This window comes from Panthera pardus, unplaced genomic scaffold (genome assembly GCF_024362965.1).
Source record: "Panthera pardus isolate Hobbes unplaced genomic scaffold, ASM2436296v1 HiC_scaffold_6, whole genome shotgun sequence".
Classification (NCBI taxonomy): domain Eukaryota; kingdom Metazoa; phylum Chordata; class Mammalia; order Carnivora; family Felidae; genus Panthera; species Panthera pardus.
Window position 1 is genome coordinate 2,217,699 of NW_026526991.1, and position 18,685 is coordinate 2,236,383.

General features: G+C 44.6%; 1 protein-coding gene across 6 annotated transcripts; it reads left to right on the forward strand.

Annotated features, from left to right (window-relative positions):
* Positions 1-833: 833 nt before the first annotated feature.
* On the forward strand, positions 834-18,598 carry ADSL (adenylosuccinate lyase). 6 transcript variants are annotated; one of them, XM_019446967.2, is made up of 14 exons: positions 890-1,003; positions 4,072-4,147; positions 4,890-5,093; positions 6,770-6,814; positions 7,559-7,638; positions 11,342-11,513; positions 11,725-11,771; positions 12,524-12,614; positions 13,013-13,082; positions 13,229-13,376; positions 15,076-15,166; positions 15,801-15,890; positions 16,644-16,820; positions 18,320-18,598. In XM_019446967.2, exons 3-14 carry the CDS (start codon positions 4,929-4,931, stop codon positions 18,404-18,406), a joined length of 1,263 nt encoding a protein of 420 aa, XP_019302512.2. In that variant the 5' UTR covers positions 890-1,003; positions 4,072-4,147; positions 4,890-4,928; the 3' UTR covers positions 18,407-18,598. The 6 variants fall into 6 exon arrangements, with proteins under 6 accessions (XP_019302509.2, XP_019302513.2, XP_019302512.2 ...); XM_019446965.2 differs by having other exon boundaries at positions 944-1,058; XM_019446966.2 differs by lacking the exon at positions 890-1,003 and adding an exon at positions 3,866-3,949.
* Positions 18,599-18,685: the final 87 nt, after the last annotated feature.

The window sequence follows — 18,685 nt, forward strand, 5'->3', positions numbered from 1 at the left end:
CTTTTACTTGTATTATTTCATCTAATACCGCTCGAGGCACTCGGGATCCTCAGGGTGAAATGAGACCACGTGTAAAAAACGAGTGCCTGATACCTAATAAGCCCTTCACAGATGTTAGAGGTTGTTATTTTTATTGGTCAACCAGAGAAAAGAGTGGGATCATTACGGAACATTTTCTAGACTGATTAAGTAGGAGGTACTGAGAAAACAGAGGTGTTCCAGGACAGGGGGTCGCTGGGAATGCCTTTATCAAGTCGTGGTGTGACCGAGCATGGAGTGGGCTGGGAACTATACAGCGTAGCGACTAAGTGCAAAATCTAAAGTCGGGTGGCTAGTTGGGTGACCCTCACTCAACAAGACACTCGGCTTCTGGGAGTCTCAGTTCTAGCACTGGCTGAAATCCGTTTTTACTGCAGTTCCGTGCGAGGGGCTCACTTGGAACTCAACAAACGCTCATTCCTCCTCAGAACTGCGTGCGGTGCCAGATAGGCAGTGGCGGTGAAGCTGGGGTGGGCGACAACCATAACTAATAATGGCAAATACACACGGGTTTCTGAGCGTCCCAGGCATCGATCTAACACTCTAACCTCACGGCAATCTTAAAGGCTGGTCTTAATGTACCTTTCTTCAAATGGGGACACTGAGGCACACAGCGGCTCAGGAGCTTAAGAGGCGCTAATGACGTTTCTTGTACACGAAGATAAACTTGACAATACTCAACATCAAGCAGCGGAAACCCGATAACTCTGAAGGCTCCGGGCCCCCGGAAGCCCGGGGGCGAGACCAAGTGGAGGAAGTTCCGCCCCGCGTGGAGGAAGTCCCGTCCCCGGGCTTCCGCTCCCGCCCTCGCTGGCTCGGCCCTGACCTGGTGGTGAGGCGTGCCCGGGATGGCGGAGGGAGGCGATCGTGGGGGACAGCAGGCGGCCTGCGGGCACGACAGCTACCGCTCGCCGCTTGCCTCCCGTTACGCCAGCCCGGAGATGTGCTTCGTGTTTAGCGACAGGTACAAATTCCGGACATGGCGGCAGCTCTGGCTGTGGCTGGCGGAGGCCGAGCAGGTAATGGGCCACCGGGATGAGGGGCCGGGCCCGCCCCAGCACGTGCGGGGCTCGGCGTCGCGCCTGGGCTTGGCCCCCGGGAGCAGCTGCCCCGCTATTTTCGGCCGGGTGTCCCTTTTCTGAGGAGCTGTGGCCCCAGGAAGGTCAGGGCAGGAAGCCCGGGAGCCGACACCTGTTGCCTCCTTTGTTTTGAGTCACGGAGGGTTAGAGGCGGAGGAGGCGGCGAGAAAGGCACGCTGTCATTTTAGGGATTTATCTTGGCCATTCCTGCAGGGATACACTGCTTAACACGGACCCTGAGCCCTTGTTACGTGCTATTGTGCTGATTTCTTTTCCCGTTTAACCCATAGAAACTTTGCAAACTAGGTGGTGCTTTCCCCACATTATACGGGAGAAATCAAGCCTCGGTGATAGCCAAGCGCGTTATTTGCTCCGAACCATTAATAGCGTACCCGGGTGTGAACCTGGGTTCAATGCAGAGCGTGAGAGCTTAGCCACCTTATCTTTCACAATGCCTCAGTGTGGTTAATGGCAGGACTGTCCCTACAAAATTCATGCTTCCTAGGCCACTGTCTTCGCTCCACTCTACTGCACTTTGCCTCTAAGGAGGGAGAATCGGGGTAGGGGGTTATTAGATGAGTTTTCTGGTGTCTCTTTTAAGAGCTGCATATAGAGCTGTTCGGCCCAACGCTTTCAGAAATAGCTCCAGAGCGGCCTTCCCAGAGGAGTTGAAGAAAACTGAAAGTGATCCAGAGAGCTATAAAGTTTCAGAGGAAAATGCCACAAGCCAGATGGCAATGCCTTCTCAAATGGCATCAGTAAACAGGGAAACAAACAGTATGTGCCTGGGACCCAAGTACAAAGGAACTCCCCAAATAGGGAACGCTTCCTAGATTTTTCCCCTCCCCATCAGTGTGCTCAAGAAAATTAAGTGACATAACAGTAGACACTCCTATCATGCCTGCTCAAAAAAAGTAAATGACATAATAATAGACACGTTTATCACGCCTGCCAAGACACTATCTTAAGACTTGGCATATTAATACCTCATTAATCCTCAAAATAACACTGTACTGTAACTATTTTACAGATGTTTTACCAGTGATGGAATGGAGGCACAGAGAGACTTCATAAACTATTGGCTCAGACAATAATGGGTAGAAAGGGACATCAGTAGTGTGTGGTCATTTATCACGTACTGTTATGTACTCTTTTCCATTTCATATGATACTCCGTTATATAGATGAGGGTAGTGGCATTCAAAGACTTTGCAGAATGGGGCACCTGGGTGGCTCAGTAGGTTAAGTGTCCGGCCTTGGCTCAGGTCATGATCTCACGGTTCGTGAGTTCCAGCCCCTCATTGGGCTCTGCTGACAGCTCAGAACCTGGAGCCTGCTTCAGATTTTGTATCTCTCTCTCTCTCTCTCTCTCTCTCTCTCTCTCTGCCCCCCTCCACTCACACTCTGCCTGTCACGAATAAATAAACATTTTTTTTAAAGTTGAAAAAACAAAAAAAAACAGACTTTCAGGATCACCGCAGCTAGTAAATGAAGCTGGAATTGAAATGTAGAGTCTGAATGTGTGTTCTTTCCTCTGGCCAGTGTGCACATTGCCTGAAATGCATACAATGTTGGTATAATCTCCTGCGTTTGGATTCTCTTGTAGGGTGTCAAAATTAGCATAAACTAGGGGTGCCTGGGTGGCTCAGTTGGTTAGGCATCCAACTTCAGCTCAGGTCATGATTTCATGGTTCATGGGTTCGAGCCCCACGTCAGGTTCTGTGCTGACAGCTCAGCCTGGAGCCTGCTTCAGATTCTGTGTCTCCCTCTTTCTCTGCCCCTCTCCCGCTCACACTCTGTCTCTGTCTCAAAAATAAACATTAAAAAGTTTTTAAAATTAGCAGGAACTACGTAATAATTTAGTAGTTAAGAGAAAAATTTGAGGAATAAGAGATTAGGAGAGGGGTGCCTCGGTGGCTTAGTCGGTTGAGCGTCCGACTTCGGCTTAGGTCATATCTCACGGTTTGTGGGTTCGAGCCCTGCGTCAGGCTCTGTGCTGACAGCTCAGCCTGGAGCCTGCCTCAGATTCTGTCTGTCTGTCTGTCTCTCTCTCTCTCTCTCTCTCTCTCTGCCCCTCCCCCACTCACAGTCTGTCTCTCTCTCCTTCAAAAATAAACATTAAAAATTTTTTTTAAAGATTAGGAGGAATGCAGAAAAGCAAGAGTGGGGGATGAATTTTGACAAGATGCATTGCTTGGGGATAAGAAGCAGTTTGGCCACACTGCCCCCTGTTGCTTTGCTTTGGAAGGAGGCCCGAGGTGTCCTATCTACTGGCTAACAGACACTTCGAGGCAGTTTTGCTCAGTGTGGCTACTGAGCTTTTGAAATGTGGCTAGTGTGACCAAGAAACTGAATTTTTACTTTTTACCATTTTATTATTTTTTTAAATTTATTATTATTTAAAAACAATTTTTTTTAGTGTTTATTTTTGAGACAGAGACCCAGCGCGAGTGGGGGAGGGGCAGAGAGAGGGGGAGACGTAGAATCTGAAGTAGGCCCCAGGCTCCCAGTTATCAGCTCCAAGCCCGACGTGGAGCGCGAACCTGCCAGATTATGACCTGAGCCGAACTCAGAAGCCCAACTGACTGAGTCACCCAGCTGCCCCACTTTAACCATTTTAGATGTAAATAGCCACATCTGGCAAGTAGCCACCATCTCGGACAAGACAGGTCTAAGACGCAAAATCCTTCCCAAGGCCAGGACTTGGGAATTTCAAGTGACGTTTGAATAAATTTCACCAGTCTATATGTTTAGCTCTTGGATCCAGGGGTCTGAGCTGCCTGGGCTGCAAGCTGCTCTTTGCCGGCCTGACTTTTCCAGTGGTGGATGAATGTAAGCTGTTGATGTGTTTATTTTCTCAATAATATCCTGTAAAGGCTTTGTTTTACTCAATTTGCTGTACGTAATTTGTTGGCAAAACCACTTACAACATTCTTAATTTTCATTTCTTGAAGTAAATCTGTCTGGGTCAAATGTAAAGCTGTGGCCTGGATCCCACACCTGGGGCACTTACATGCCAAGCACTAAGGGGTAAGCAATAAATACAACAAGGTTCTTCTCTTGTGGAGTATACATTGTAGGGGGAGGGACAGGCTAATGCATTTGTAAGAAATGTCATGTGGTGATAAGTGCTCTAAATAAATTTAGGCTAAAGGAATAGAAGAGTGACATATAAGAAGAATATTTCACATTGGCATCAGGAAAGACCTCTTTGAGGAGGTAATATTTGAGCCCAAAGACCAGACTGTGTGAGCCAGGAAGAGATACAAGGGCAGAGGGAACAAAGATCAGAATTACGTTGTTGAAATATACAAAATGTACATTGTTGTATATTTTGGTGTTTACTTAGAATGTAACTTACCATGATTCATTAAGAAAACCTTGCCTTTCCCCACCCATGTTCTTTTAGTTGCCCCAAATCTTAATTTAAGAATTGGGAGGTGGGCGCCTGGGTGCTTCAGTCGGATGAGCATCTGACTTCGGCTTAGGTCATGATCTCGTGGTTGAGAGTTCGAGCCCTGCGTCAGGTTCTGTGCTGACGGCTCGGAACCTGGAGCCTACTTCAGATTCTGTCTCCCTCTCTCTCTGCCCCTTACCCGCTTAATGCTCTGTCTCTCTATGTCTCAAAAATAAATACAAACATTAAAAAAACAAAATTAAAAAAAAAAGAATTGGGAGGCGGGACATAAATGCTAACATGAACCAATGTATTTCTTGGTGTCACTTCAAGTCATTGTGACGCTTGAGGTATTTTGTTTTGCCTGTTCTGCAGACGTTGGGTTTGCCTATCACAGATGAACAAATCCAGGAGATGAAATCAAACCTGGACAACATCGACTTCAAGATGGCAGCTGAGGAAGAGAAACAGTTACGACATGATGTGATGGCTCATGTGCACACGTTTGGCGACTGCTGCCCAAAAGCTGCTGCTATAATTCACCTTGGAGCCACCTCCTGCTATGTTGGAGATAATACAGTAGGAACCTGTGTTTTGTTTCCACTTAGGACTCGGTCTTCATAATGGATTTATAAATTTTATTTGATTTTTGTCTAGTTATAGGAAGTGACTCCATAAATCTTTAGTTTTAGGGGTATCTTAACACTGAGGAATTTTCTGCTTTTGTTATCCTTCCAATCTAAACTGTAAGTCTCTCATGACCTCCATAAAATAAGACCTGCAGATACTGTTTCTGCATTGGCTGTTTGGGCATAAGCCAAGGTCTTAGCGTTTTAGTGGCAAGGTAATTTTCTTTCCGAAGTCCTTTATAACTCTTTGCTGTAACGTCTGAAAAGAAAGAATTACATTATGATTCTTACGTGAAACTTAATTAGCAGAAGCAGCTTATCCTCAAACATAAAAAAGTAATATCTTTCATGAAAAGTAATAATTTTCCTAAGAATTTACCAAGTGCTTGGCACTATTCTGAGCACTTTGTGTGTATGACTTCTTGTATTCTTCACAAGAACCGTGAAAAAGGTCCTTTTATCTCCATTTTTAAACAGCTTTTTGAGGTGCAGTTTACATGCCATAAATTTACCCATCTTAAATGTGTGGTTCAATGAGTTTTAGTAAATTTATGCAGTTCAACCTTCACTATGCTCCAGTTTTACAACGCATCCCTCACTCTAAAAAGTTCTCGTACCCGTGTGCAGTCACTTCCCACTCCTGCTTTCCAACCCAAACAACCGTTGATCTGCTTTCTTTCTCTGTAGTTTTGCCTTTTCTGGTAATGTCATAGAAATGGAATCAGAATATGTAGTCTTGGGGATCTAGCTTTATGATCCCTGTCTCCACAGATGAGGATACTTAAAGAGAAGTTGAAGAACTTGCCTAATGTCACACAGCTAGATAAGAATCAAGCCCAGGGAGGATGGCTCCGAAGCTGTCCTCTTAATCATGCTGCGCCCGTGGGACCAGAAGTTTGATTCCAGATACACTTCCAATTCAGAAAGAAGCCACTAATTTTTAAGTTGCCCCAAATGCTTTCAGTCTCAAGTGGTACCTAATAAAAGGCATCTGTATGTGTATTACTCACATAATAGAAGAAGAACAATCCTTTCTCATGGGGGAATACACTTTTTTTTGAATACCCACTGTATTGTATAAGTTGGGCTCAGCAATTTGTATTGGAGTTGCCTGAAACACATCTCTTATTTTCCTCAAGAACAGCTTTAAATTTCCTAAACCTTGATGTTCTGGTTCATGTCTTTTTTGTTGTTAGCAATGGTAGATGTGGAAAAAGGACAGAAGGCTAATGGAATGTGCCCCATGGAAGCTTCTCAGATACTCAGGCACTCCTTTTGGAAAGATAGAAAGCTTGTTGACCTGGACATCTTCACAATATTCAGGATGAAGGTTTGCCCATAACTGTTTTCCCGTCATTTTAGTTACCACATAAATTGGCCTTTAGGAGTATAAAGGTTTTGTTCCTTAGAGATCCCAGAAGTACTGCTCTCTAGGTTGATGTGGTTTTAAAATAGTAATCTGAAAAGAACAACTTCTGTTAGCATCTTCTGAATTGCACAGAGGGTTGCTAATAGTGAGGTAGGTGGCTAGCTGAGAAACCCAGTGGTGATGGCCAAAAAGTATTGTGTAATAATATTGTTTGGGCAAAGCTGTTTAATGTGAGACCACTGCATTTTCCTTTGCAGGACCTGATTATTCTCAGAAATGCATTTGACCTGCTTTTGCCAAAGGTAAGGAATTGGCAGAAGTTTCCTGCCAGCCCTGGATTCCCCATGATAGGAGATGGGCACCACTTACGAATAAATCAATGCAATGTGAATATAAATAGATTATTCTTTAGTCAGGTGAATGATCCTATATCTCATCTGTAGAACGAATTGTCTTTTTGAGTTAAAATGCTCTAAGTGAATCCTTTTTAAAATCTAGCCTTTTGGGGCCCTTGGGTGGCTCAATCGGTTAAGTGTCCGGCTCTTGGTTTCAACTCAGGTCATGATCTCAGAGTTGATGAGATCGAGCCTCACGTTGGGCTCTGTGCTGACAGTGTGGAGCCTGTTTGGGATTCTCTCTGTCTCTGCCCCTCCACTGCCTGTGCTCATGTGCTGTCTCTCAAAATAAATAAATACCTTTAAAAAACAAAACATAGTCTTTTAATAAAGGCAGTTAACCAGCAGCATGTTGTTGACATTGGGTCAGATTCATGATTTTGTCCTGTTTCCCCTGCATGAGCATGTTAACGGTCTTAAAATTGTGCAGAATAAGTTCATGACTTTTTAGATAGTCAACTCACTTATCAAACATTGGTTGCTCTTAAATCTTCAAGGCATTTTGGGATACAAAGACAAAAAGATAATGTCTCTGCCTTCCACAGGCTGGAGATCTAATTTTATATTAAATTGTCTGAAAGTTTAGTTCCTGATTATATAACGAGCTTACCCTGAACTCACCCTGTTTCTATCACATGGTCTTTCTTACAGCTCGCCAGAGTGATCTCTCGGCTTGCTGACTTTGCTAAGGAACGAGCCAGCCTTCCTACCTTAGGTTTCACACATTTCCAGTAAGTGATGTGATTACTTCTCGGGATTTGGGCTTGTTGGTATGCGTTTGGCTTTCATTTCTTCCTTCAGTTTCCCTTCTCCACGGAAGCTGGAGGTGAAGAAACTCAAAACATAGTTTAAGGGGTGCCTGGGTGGCTCAGTCAGTTAAGCGTCCAGTTTCAGCTCAGGTCATGATCTCGTGGTTCATGAGTTCAAGCCCCATGTTGGGCTCTGTGCTGACAGCCTGGAGCCTGCTTCAGATTCTGTGTCTCCCTCTCTTTCTGGCCTTACTCCACGGTTCTGTCTCTGTCTCTTTCTCAAAAATGGATAAACACTTAAAAAAAATAGTTTAAGCAAATAACTTAGGATGCTTATGAGGAATGAACCTGGTCCCTACCTTAAAAGCTATACTGGGGAGAGTTCATTTGGGGAACATTGGGAAATACGGATCAAGAGCGTTTGAAAGTATTCATGCTCATTGATTTAGTAATTCTGTTTTTGAGACTCCTACTGAAGTAAGTAATCTAAATTATGCAAAAAGTCTTACGTGCAAAGATCTTTGTTAAAATATTGGTTATGATAGTAAGCACCGGAAACAATCTAGCTGTCCACAATAAGAGAAGAATTAAATGAGATATAATATATTCATAGGCTTGAATAACATGTAGCCGTTAAAATGCTGCTTATAAGACTCCTATTGTGGAAATGTGCGTAGGTTACTGTTTTGGGATAAAGACAGCATATGAATTGTACAAAGATTGGAAGAAATTACAGCAAGATGTAAATGTTAATTACTCTGGTTTATGAGGTAATAGGATAATTAAATTTTTCCCTATTTTGTATTTTTGATATGTAAAATGTTCAAGTATTTTTATAATTACCAAATAAAATCTTTTCAAAGCAGATAATGTCATTTTTGGAATGCTAGTAGCAGGTTTCAAGTGATGATATTTGAGTAGTGGTGTGTTAGCATCTGCCTTACATCTTGGTGGGATATTGCTATGGCGACGAAGATACTGTCTCCTAACATTGAGGAAAATCTGTTGAGTCTAATCTTCCTTAAAGTTAGGGCCTGCACTTGTCGCAGAAACCTGAAGAAATTGTTCATGAGGAGTCAGTGCAAGGTGTGTTTGGGCTGGCCATGACAAATGTTGCCTCGTGCTGGCTCCCTAGCATTACCTGAGTCACGACTCCTCTCCCTCTCCTGTGAGCACTGGAGAGTTGTGGGCCTCCCAGTATTCCTCTGGGGGTAGCGTGATGAGAGAGGTATCTGCTGCCACGGTTAGCAGGCATTAAGCACTCAGAAAATGGTATTGGTGCATGAGATCACATCAGTGTGGGTCAGTTCCTGCAGTCAAAGGGAAGCAGCTTTGGGGCACCTGGCTGGCTCAGTCGGTAGAGCATGTGACTCTTGGTCTCAGGGTTGTGAGTTCAAGGTCCACGTTGGGTATAGTGCCTACTTAAAAAGCAGCTTTATTGAGATACAGTTCACATACCATAAAACTCACCCTTTTTAAGTGTACACTTAGTGGGGCGCCTGGGTGGCTCAGTCGGTTAAGCGGCCAACTTCGGCTCAGGTCGTGATCTCGCAGTCCGTGAGTTCGAGCCCCGCATCGGGCTCTGTGCTGACAGCTCAGAGCCTGGAGCCTGCCTCAGATTCTGTGTCTCCCTCTCTCTCTGCCCCTCCCCTGTTCATGCTCTGTCTCTCTCTGTCTCAAAAATAAATAAACGTTAAAAAAAAAAAGTGTACACTTAGTGGTTTTTAGTATATTTACAGATTTTTAGTATACTTACAGATTTATTTATAGTCACCAGTATATAATTTCAGAATATTTCCATCACCCTTCAGAAAACCCATACCCATTTAGTTATTACCCTTCCCCCCTTACCTAGCCCCTTGCCATCACTGATCTATTTTCTGTCTATGGATTTGTCTCTTCTGGATATTTTATTTAAAATGTTTTTTTAGTGTTTCTTTTTTGAGAGCTAGAGGAGGGGGTGGCAAGGGGCAGAGAGACAGGGAGACAGAGATCCGAAGCGGGCTCCGCACTTACAGCAGAGAACCTCATGCAGGACTCGAATCCTTGAACCATGACAGGAGATCATGACCTGAGTTGAAGTCGGACACTTAACTGACTGAGCCAGCCAGGCACTACTCTGGACATTTTATTTAAATGCAGTCATAAAATATTTATCTTGCTATGACTGGCTTCATTCACTTAGTGTTTTCAGTGTTCATCCATATTGTGGCGTGTAGCACATTCATTTCTTTTTATAGCCAAGATGGTGGATATACCAAGTTTTGTTTGTCCATTCTTTAGTTTGATAGACATTTGGGTTGTCTCCACTTTGTGGCTGTTGTGTACAGTGTTGCTGTGAACAGATCCATGCAAGTCCATCCATTCATTTCTTTGCTTGTACCAGTAATCTGTTAGCAAGGGTTAGCTAGAAAACTACCATGAAATTAATTTGGGGATATATCGTCTCATGATGTGCCTTCATGTTTGCCCACGGTTCATACTGTTAGCCTGATAGGAGAGAGAATCCATTTGGAATGAGCTAGGTCATTTATTAGAACTCCCCATCAGGGCGCCTGGGTGGCTCAGTCGGTTAAGTGTCCAACTTTGGCTCAGGTCATGATCTCACGGTTTGTGAGTTCGAGCCCCATGTTGGGTTCTGTGCTGACAGCTCAGAGCCTGGAGCCTGCTTCAGATTCTATGTCTCCCTCTCTCTCTGCCCCTCCCTGCTTGCACTCTGTCTCTCTTTCTCAAAAATAAATATTATAAATATTAAAAAAACAAAACAAAACTCCAACATCATTGCAGTTTGTTCTCATTATTATGCTTTATGTTCAGAAACAGACCGGCAATAAATTGATTTAGACTTTGGACGGGGAGCAAAGCCATTAGCTGTTAGGTTAAGAGTCCTTGGGTTATGTATGTTTTAGGGTTGTTGTCCACAGCATGGCTGCTTCCTTATCAAACCTTGTCTCCTCATAAAGGCCTTCCTTTACCGCCAGTCTAGAGTGGCATTCTCGAGTGTCCTCATCATTTTATTTTTTCATATTTCTGATAAAATCAACGGTCACTTTGTTTACTTGTTTCCACTACAACGCGAGCTCCATTGGACAGGAACCTTGTCTGTTTTGTTTGTTGTTGTTGTTTTTATGTTTGTTTATTTTGAGAGACAGAGCATGAGTGGGAGAGGGAGAATCCCAAGCAGGCGCCATGCTCAGTGCAGAGCCCAGTGTGGGGCTCGATTCCACCACCATGAGGTCTTGACCTGGGCCGAGATCAAGAGTCGGCTGGCTGCCCAACTGACTGAGCCAGCCAGGTGCTCCTTGTTCATGGTATTTTCAAAACCAAGAACACATTAGCTATTTGGCAAATGTTTGTTACATGAGTATATTTGACTTGCCAAAGCCTGGGGACAAACAAAACAGGCGTTGTCCCTGCCCATATATTGCCTCTTGATGATAAAGAAAGAGCTATGTTAGGAGATCTTAGTTTCATAATCATTGAATATTTGTAAATGACATTGAATCATAACTATTGCTCACTTGCTCACACTTCTTCACTCTGGTAAGAGACAGGCCTCTCTGTCTCTTACCTGAATTCTTCCTCTTTCCAGGGGTAGCAGTAATTGTTTGAAGAGGGAGTGAAGCTTTTATGAAGTAAGTCCTTGGTTTGAGACTTGTGTGTGTCCTCTTTGGGTCATTTTCAGGCCTGCTCAGCTGACCACAGTTGGGAAACGTTGCTGTCTCTGGATTCAGGATCTTTGCATGGACCTCCAGAATTTGAAGCGTGTCCGAGATGACCTGCGCTTCCGGGGAGTGAAAGGCACCACAGGCACTCAGGCCAGCTTCCTGCAGCTCTTCGAGGGAGATGACCAGAAGGTATTCTGAGAGCAGCAAGGGGACATGGAAGCTCAGTGGTGCGGGCACCAAGGACAAAGCTGACTTCTAGGATGGGCGGAGAGATGGATCCTGGGATGAGTGGAGTCTTTGGATCGAAAGGGGCACCAAGGATCGAAATCAGGGCAGGACATTGAGATATTCTCATACTGGTCACACCTGGATTTCTATAAGGATGTCTTTTTCTTCCAAGGTAGAGCAGCTTGACAAGATAGTGACAGAAAAGGCAGGATTTAAAAGGTAGGTAAGTGGGAAAGGTGTTGGCTTCCCTGTTAAGTGATGGAAGGCCCGTGTTCAGTGTACCTCTAAATTTGACCCTTTTTCTTCCTTTGTTCTTCTACCCGTTTCCTTTTTTCTTTTTTTTTTTTTTTAAATGTTTGTTTTATTTTTGAGAGACGGAGCACGTGCAGGGGAAGGGCACAGAGGGAAGGAGACACAGAATCTGAAGAGACCCCAGGCTCCGAGCTGTCAGCACAGAGTCTGACGCAGGGCTGGAACTCACGAACTGTGAAATCATGACCTGAGCCAAAGTCGGACGCTTAACCGACTGAGCCACTCAGACGTCCCTACCCATTTCCTTTTACTTCCTGGGTTTTATTTTTGTATAGTCTAGATTCTGTTTTCTGATAATCTATAAGGAAGAAGGAAATAGTCTTACCCATGTTGAGGTCTCCGATGGATTCATCTAAATCTGACCATTTCCCTTGAGGGCTGCCAGGCTCCACCATGGCTCCTTCTTGCAGGCATTTCCATCGGGCTGTGAGGACACGGGTGCACATGACCACCCTTCCTTCTGGGGCATGGGTGTTAGTAAAAAGGGTGGAAGAACAATTTGTTCCAGGAGCAGATTATCAGTGAGGTCATCTGGGCTCCGTGTGACTCAGTATACCAGTGAGACCAAGCTTTTGCTCAGGGTCGGTTTTTGCTCATTTGTTTGACATAGTCGCATTTTGAAATATTTTTACATACGGCTCTTTTCAATTTATTTCTAGGGCTTTCATCATCACAGGGCAGACCTATACACGAAAAGTGGATATTGAGGTGCTGTCTGTGCTGGCTAGCTTGGGGGCATCCGTGCACAAGGTGAGTGGTGGCAGCAGTTTGTGGGGCTGGGATGAGAGCTTTGCACAAACAGAAGGAATTGGCCTCAGAGTTTTGTTCAGTCGCATCTCTCAAGAGATGTCAGACTTCATTTTTCACCATCTGGGGCCTGTGGGTGAAGCCTCTTAAGGTGTCTTAAAGGACAAGACTGGATTCTGCGTTCTCATTAAAGTTCATCTGGCGTCGTCTTTCCGTGCTGTCTGCAGCCATGTTTCACAGAAGTGTTTCCATGCTCCTTTACTTGTTATCCCTGCTCTTCAGGAGCCTGGAGAAGTCTGAATGAGATACTCTCCAGGATCTGTTGGGGAGGTGAGCTCACCTCCATCAGCCTAGCCCCTACTCCCAGAGTTCTGCACATCGTTGTGGCCCTTTCCCCCCAGATTTGTACCGACATACGACTCCTGGCAAACCTCAAGGAGATGGAGGAACCCTTTGAAAAACAGCAGATTGGTGAGTGTTGTGTGGAGACCTGGGAGCACCACAGAAATGCCAGGGGGCCCGTGGGCAGGTGTTGACAGCTCGCCCAGCAGCGTGCCTGGGCACTCATTGTCCTCTGAAGTCTCTCTGCCTTTGCTTCTCGTCCTTGTACGTGGCAGGCTCAAGTGCGATGCCATACAAGCGGAACCCTATGCGCTCCGAGCGCTGCTGTAGCCTTGCCCGTCACCTCATGACCCTCATCGTCGACCCGCTGCAGACGGCATCTGTGCAGTGGTTCGAGCGCACGCTGGATGATAGTGCCAATCGGTCAGTAAAAGGGGGTGCCGTGTACAGTGAGTTGTGGGGAGGACCAGAAGAGGAGCCTGGAAGCAGAAGGATGTTTTGAGCATCTGTGCATTTCCTCCTTGTCCCCACAGAGCATGGAGTCTAGCAGGGAGGCAAGAGCGTACAAAGAACAGTATGATGAGTGTAGGAACAGAGTGTGTGTGAGATACGCTCTGTGTGAGCTAAGGGGAAGTCTAGGTGGGGGTCAGGAAAGGCTTCACAGAGGAGGTAATGCTTTAAGACTCAAGAAATCTAGGCATTTTTAAAAGACCTTTAAGACAGGATTGGAAGCATCTATACAAGCATAAAGGCAGGAGAAAGAAGAGGGAGTTACTAGTAGGTAGCACGGGGGAGTAAAGTCCGTGTGACAGGCAATGAGGTAAAACATGATTATGGATCACAGCTAGTATATGATGGTCTCTGTAGGCCCTGAAAAGTTTAGTTACTGTGCTGGAGGTAGTTACGTCAGCTGTGACGTCTTGCCACAATTATATGGTGGTTCGGTATGAGATGGGTCAGAAGTAATTTGTAGCTGTGAATAGGGTACCAACATGCACATGGTTTTCTGCTTACTTAAAATTTTTATTTATTAAAAAAATTTCTTTATGTGTATTTATTTTTGAGAGATAGGGAGAGTGTGAGCAGGGGAGGGGCAGACAGAGGATCCAAAGCAGCCTCTGGACTGACAGCAAAGAGCCTCATGTGGGGCCTGAACCCATGAACCATGAGATTGTGCCCTGAGCCGAAGTCAGATGCTTAATCGACTGAGCCACCCAGGTGTCCCTAAAGATTTTATTTTTAAATAATCTCTATACCCAACATGGGGCTCAGACTTATAACCCTGAGATCCAAGAGTCATGTGCTCCACCAACTGAGCCAGCCAGGCACCCCTGTATATATACTTATTTAAAGCAGAGTCACGTTATTCTGGTTTGCTTGCAATGTATTAGAATTTGAGGGGAAAAGGATATATAGTTAAGCTAGTTCTCTGGGATCTGTGTGTAATCCAGGGAATAAGGCATTTATGAAAATAAGACATGTGAACCCATTCAGAAGTCAGCCATTAAATATTTTTCAGCAGGGTGTGACCTAATCATATGTGCCTGCTAAAACACCCTGCAACAATTGGGAGAACCAGTTTTAAGGGGATATGGATCTGGTCAGGACAAGTTAGGAGGCTATTTTTAAAAATTGAAGTCCATACTGGCACGGTGCTCATGTGATTAGAGAAGAAGCTTATGGGTATAAAATCAGTGGCAGATTGGCCGGCCTTGGTGGCTGATAGGAGTGAGTGTTAAGATCGGTGATGGGGTACAAGTGCCATTTACTGAAGATGGGAGCCACAGGGAGAAGAAGAGTAGGTTTGAGATGGTAAGCAGGAGGCAGTGGAGAAGTGACTGGATCCAGTTTTGGGTTTGAGGTACCTACAGACCAACCAGGTAGAGCTTCTCCAGTTTGGTATGTGAGCTGGCTTTTAGGCAGGTGGTCTGGACAAGGGGTGATGGATTTGAGAGTCATCAGGATATTGGGGGTAGAGCCAAAGTCGTGAGATTAAAGGAAGTTGTCCAAGTAGTACACGTAGCATGAGAAGTCAGTACGGCAGCTTCTTGGGACACACCCTATATTTCACTGAAATTGATATTTGCTTAAAGAGATAACTGAACGGCTATTTGTTTTCTAGACGTATCTGTTTGGCCGAGGCATTTCTCACCGCAGATACTATATTGAATACGCTGCAGAACATTTCTGAAGGATTGGTGGTGTACCCCAAAGTAAGCCTCAATTAAAACCAAAATATTGGGGTGGGGGTTGGAATGTGGGGGGGTGAGTATAATCTTCTGCTCTGGAGTAAGTATGTTTGGTGATCTGCATTCTAGTCCAGTAGGAGTTGTTCCTGACCAGAGCTCATTCTTCAGGTTGTGACGTGGCTCTAGAGAACTAACTCTGGAATCCATAGACAACGTTTATAAAAAAGAGAAAAGGAAATGCTTTGAATTGGCTTCAACTGTTCATGAGCTCCATGAATCATCAGCTGTGGTGTGACTGGCAGAGTAGACTGTTTCTTGTGCCTGTTTTTAGGTACCTGAGGCAGATGGTTCGTTCCCATTATATACTTGGCTCTTGAGGTGGGGCACTGAAATTTAACAAAGTTGAGGTTTTATAAATCTTCCCAATGAAGCAACTTTTAAAAGTGTATTTAAATTGCTTTTCCTTCTTTAAATGAAAATAATACTTTAAATTAGAAAGAAAACTGAAATGCAGATTGAAACGATCCATTCTACCCTCTGTCTTCATAGATATGGTAGTTCATGTCCTTCTCTGTATTTTGCTGGTCACAGTTGATCTCTTACTGTGTGTATGACTTTGTAACTGTGAGGCATCTTAGCCCTTCGTTCATTCTTCTAGGTAATTGAACGGCGCATTCGGCAAGAGTTGCCTTTCATGGCCACAGAGAACATCATCATGGCCATGGTGAAAGCTGGGGGTAACCGCCAGGTTTGTTAACCCCTTATGCTCCTGGATAAATTGAAAGGGCACCTTTAGTCCTCCTCTCCTCCCTTAAGAATGAAAGCATTTCTGTCATCTGCCCTCAGTCGTGGTATTGGTACAGAACAGTGACCATATTCTGCCATAGAGCAGGCTCATCTCTGGAGGGTGATTACGGTGAACTTGGTTTGTTAAAAGTGAATCACTTTATCACTTGTAGGAAAGGTCCACTCTTAGCAAAGGAATAAGGTCTGAATTTGTAATAGGAAATGATGGGAAGTGGGCACGACAGAGCACGTGGTTCACGAGCTGTTAGAGGAGCCAGCACAAGAGTCACTTGGGCGGCTCAGTCAGTTAAGCATCTGATTTTGACTCAAGTCATGATCTCACAGTTCATGAGTTCAAATCCCGCATCGGGCTCACTGCTGTCAGCACAGAGCCTGCTTCGGATCCTCTGTCCCCTCTCTCTCTCTGCCCCTCCCTTGCTTGCTCTCTCTATCTCTCTCAAAATAATTAAACTAAAAAAAAAAGCCAGCACAAGATGGGCATTTACTTCAGGTTCATCCTAGGTTATGTTCAGAGGGTTGAGATCTTGATGGAATTAGACTGTGAGGGGAACTTCCTCAGCCTGGGTGGGGAGTGGGTGGGTGGGCTTTGTGTACCAGCCATAGATAGACAGCATAGTTGTGGTATTGGATGATGGTTATGATGATGAGATGTCCTGTTAGTAAGTGAATCAACAATACCCCACTGTCTTCCTAGGATTGCCATGAGAAAATTAGAGTGCTTTCCCAGCAGGCAGCTGCTGTGGTCAAACAGGAAGGAGGTGACAATGACCTCATAGAGCGAATCCAGGCTGATGCCTACTTCAGTCCCATTCATTCCCAGTTGGACCGTCTGCTGGATCCTTCTTCTTTTACAGGTCGTGCCTCTCAACAGGTAAGCACCAGAACACTTCTGTGGCACTAGAAGTTTCCCCAAATGCCCTCTTTTTACACTGCTGGGCCACAGAACCTGGAATACAGTCTTTAATGTTTCTTATAAAATAAGAAGTCTGATAAAAATGAGGCTAGGCAGAAAGAATTCAGAGCAGGCTAAAATGTGAAGGTTTGGTTGTATTGAACTGCCTTATTTCCCCCTGTGGATTTCTCTGAATTCTCTTTTGGTTTGGAGCATGTGGTATAATGGACAGAGATTGGGTTTTACCCTCAGATCAGTCAGGTTCATTCCTGACTTCTGGCTTTCATTGGCTGACAGGATCATATGCATCTCAGGGTGCCTGAGTGGCTCATTCGGTTGAGTGTCCACCTCAGGTCCTGATTTCATGGTTAACGTAGTAGGTCCCTGCATTGGGCTGACAGCATGGAGCCTGCTTGGGATTCTCTCCTTCCTCTGCCCCTTCCCCGCTTGCACACACACATGTTCTCTCTCTTTCTCTCTCAAAATAATTAAATAAACTTTAAAAAAATATATACATCTCATGGGGTGGTGGTAATGTGAATTAAAAGGCCTAGCACAGTGCTTGACGCGTGGTAGGTATTCAGTAAATGTTTATCATTTTTCCCCTTGGTCTTTTGGAGACTGCAAGAGCTAATTCAGAAACATTTACGAATGCCAACTGAGTGCTCAGTTTGTATTCGGGTACTGTGCTTCATTCTGGGGCTTTAAAGATAATTCTCATCTTCAGGGAGCTCAAAACTTAGTGGTAAAAGCTTATAAAAAGGTCATTGTAATACCAAGCAGTGCCTGTAGGAGTTGAGGGAAGCATATTCTTTTTAGGGATCACAAAGGAGAATAGGAGAGGTTGGGAAAGACTCTTGGAAGACTTGACATCTGAGCTGAATCTTAGGGAAAAGTAGGAGTTGGCAAGTAGATAGACATCCAACATGGGAGAGAAGCTACAATCATTTGATTGTTGCTGGAGTAGCAAGTACCCAGAAGTAATTACAGGATTTAAAGTTGGAGACAGACTCCAAGTTTGTTTTGGATTTGAGAGACCTAAACTGGAGGTTGGAGACCAGTAAGGAAGCTGCTGCAGGGGGCCAAGCAGTAGATGATGAGGACGTTGAGCCAAGGCAGTGGTAGATGCAGATGAGGGGAGAGATTGGAGGACTCTTCAGGAAGTTAGAGCCTTGGCAGGTTGAATGAAGATGAGAGAAGAAGCCGTGATGATTTCAGCTTGGGTACTGGGTGGACGATGATGAGACCAACTGAAAGGACAGGCTGGGCTCGTTTGTGGGGAAACATGTAGGCATGGTGGGTCGAGCTGCCTCTGTCTAGGGAGAGATTTCTGACAGGCAGTGAAGAAATACTCAGTGGTGGGGTAAAAGCTTTATCAAATTCGGTCTCAGTGATATAAACTGACTTTGAAAAAAGCGTTAGCAAAACTTCCATCTTTACATTTTCTTTTGTCTTACATTTGCTTTTCTTTTTGGCAGGTGCAGAGATTCTTGGAAGAGGAAGTATATCCCCTGCTGAAACCATATGAAAGTGTAATGAAGGTGAAAGCAGAACTATGTCTGTAGCGTTGGAAAAGAATTAAACAAGAAGTCGTTGGCTTTGTTAACTTTTATTGCCAAGTCATGGAAGCCATTAGTTTAGTGCCTTATTTTACCTTAGGACGTATTACCTGAAGTTGATACAGCACTTTCTTGTTGGTGTGGCGCTTTCACATTTCTCAGCGTTTACGATGCAGGAATAAATTACGTTGAATTGGACCCTGTTTTCTACAGCAACACAACCTGTAGTTGTCCATAGTTTGTTCTTTCAGGCACATCATCTAACTAGTCTGAGTTGTTTTACGT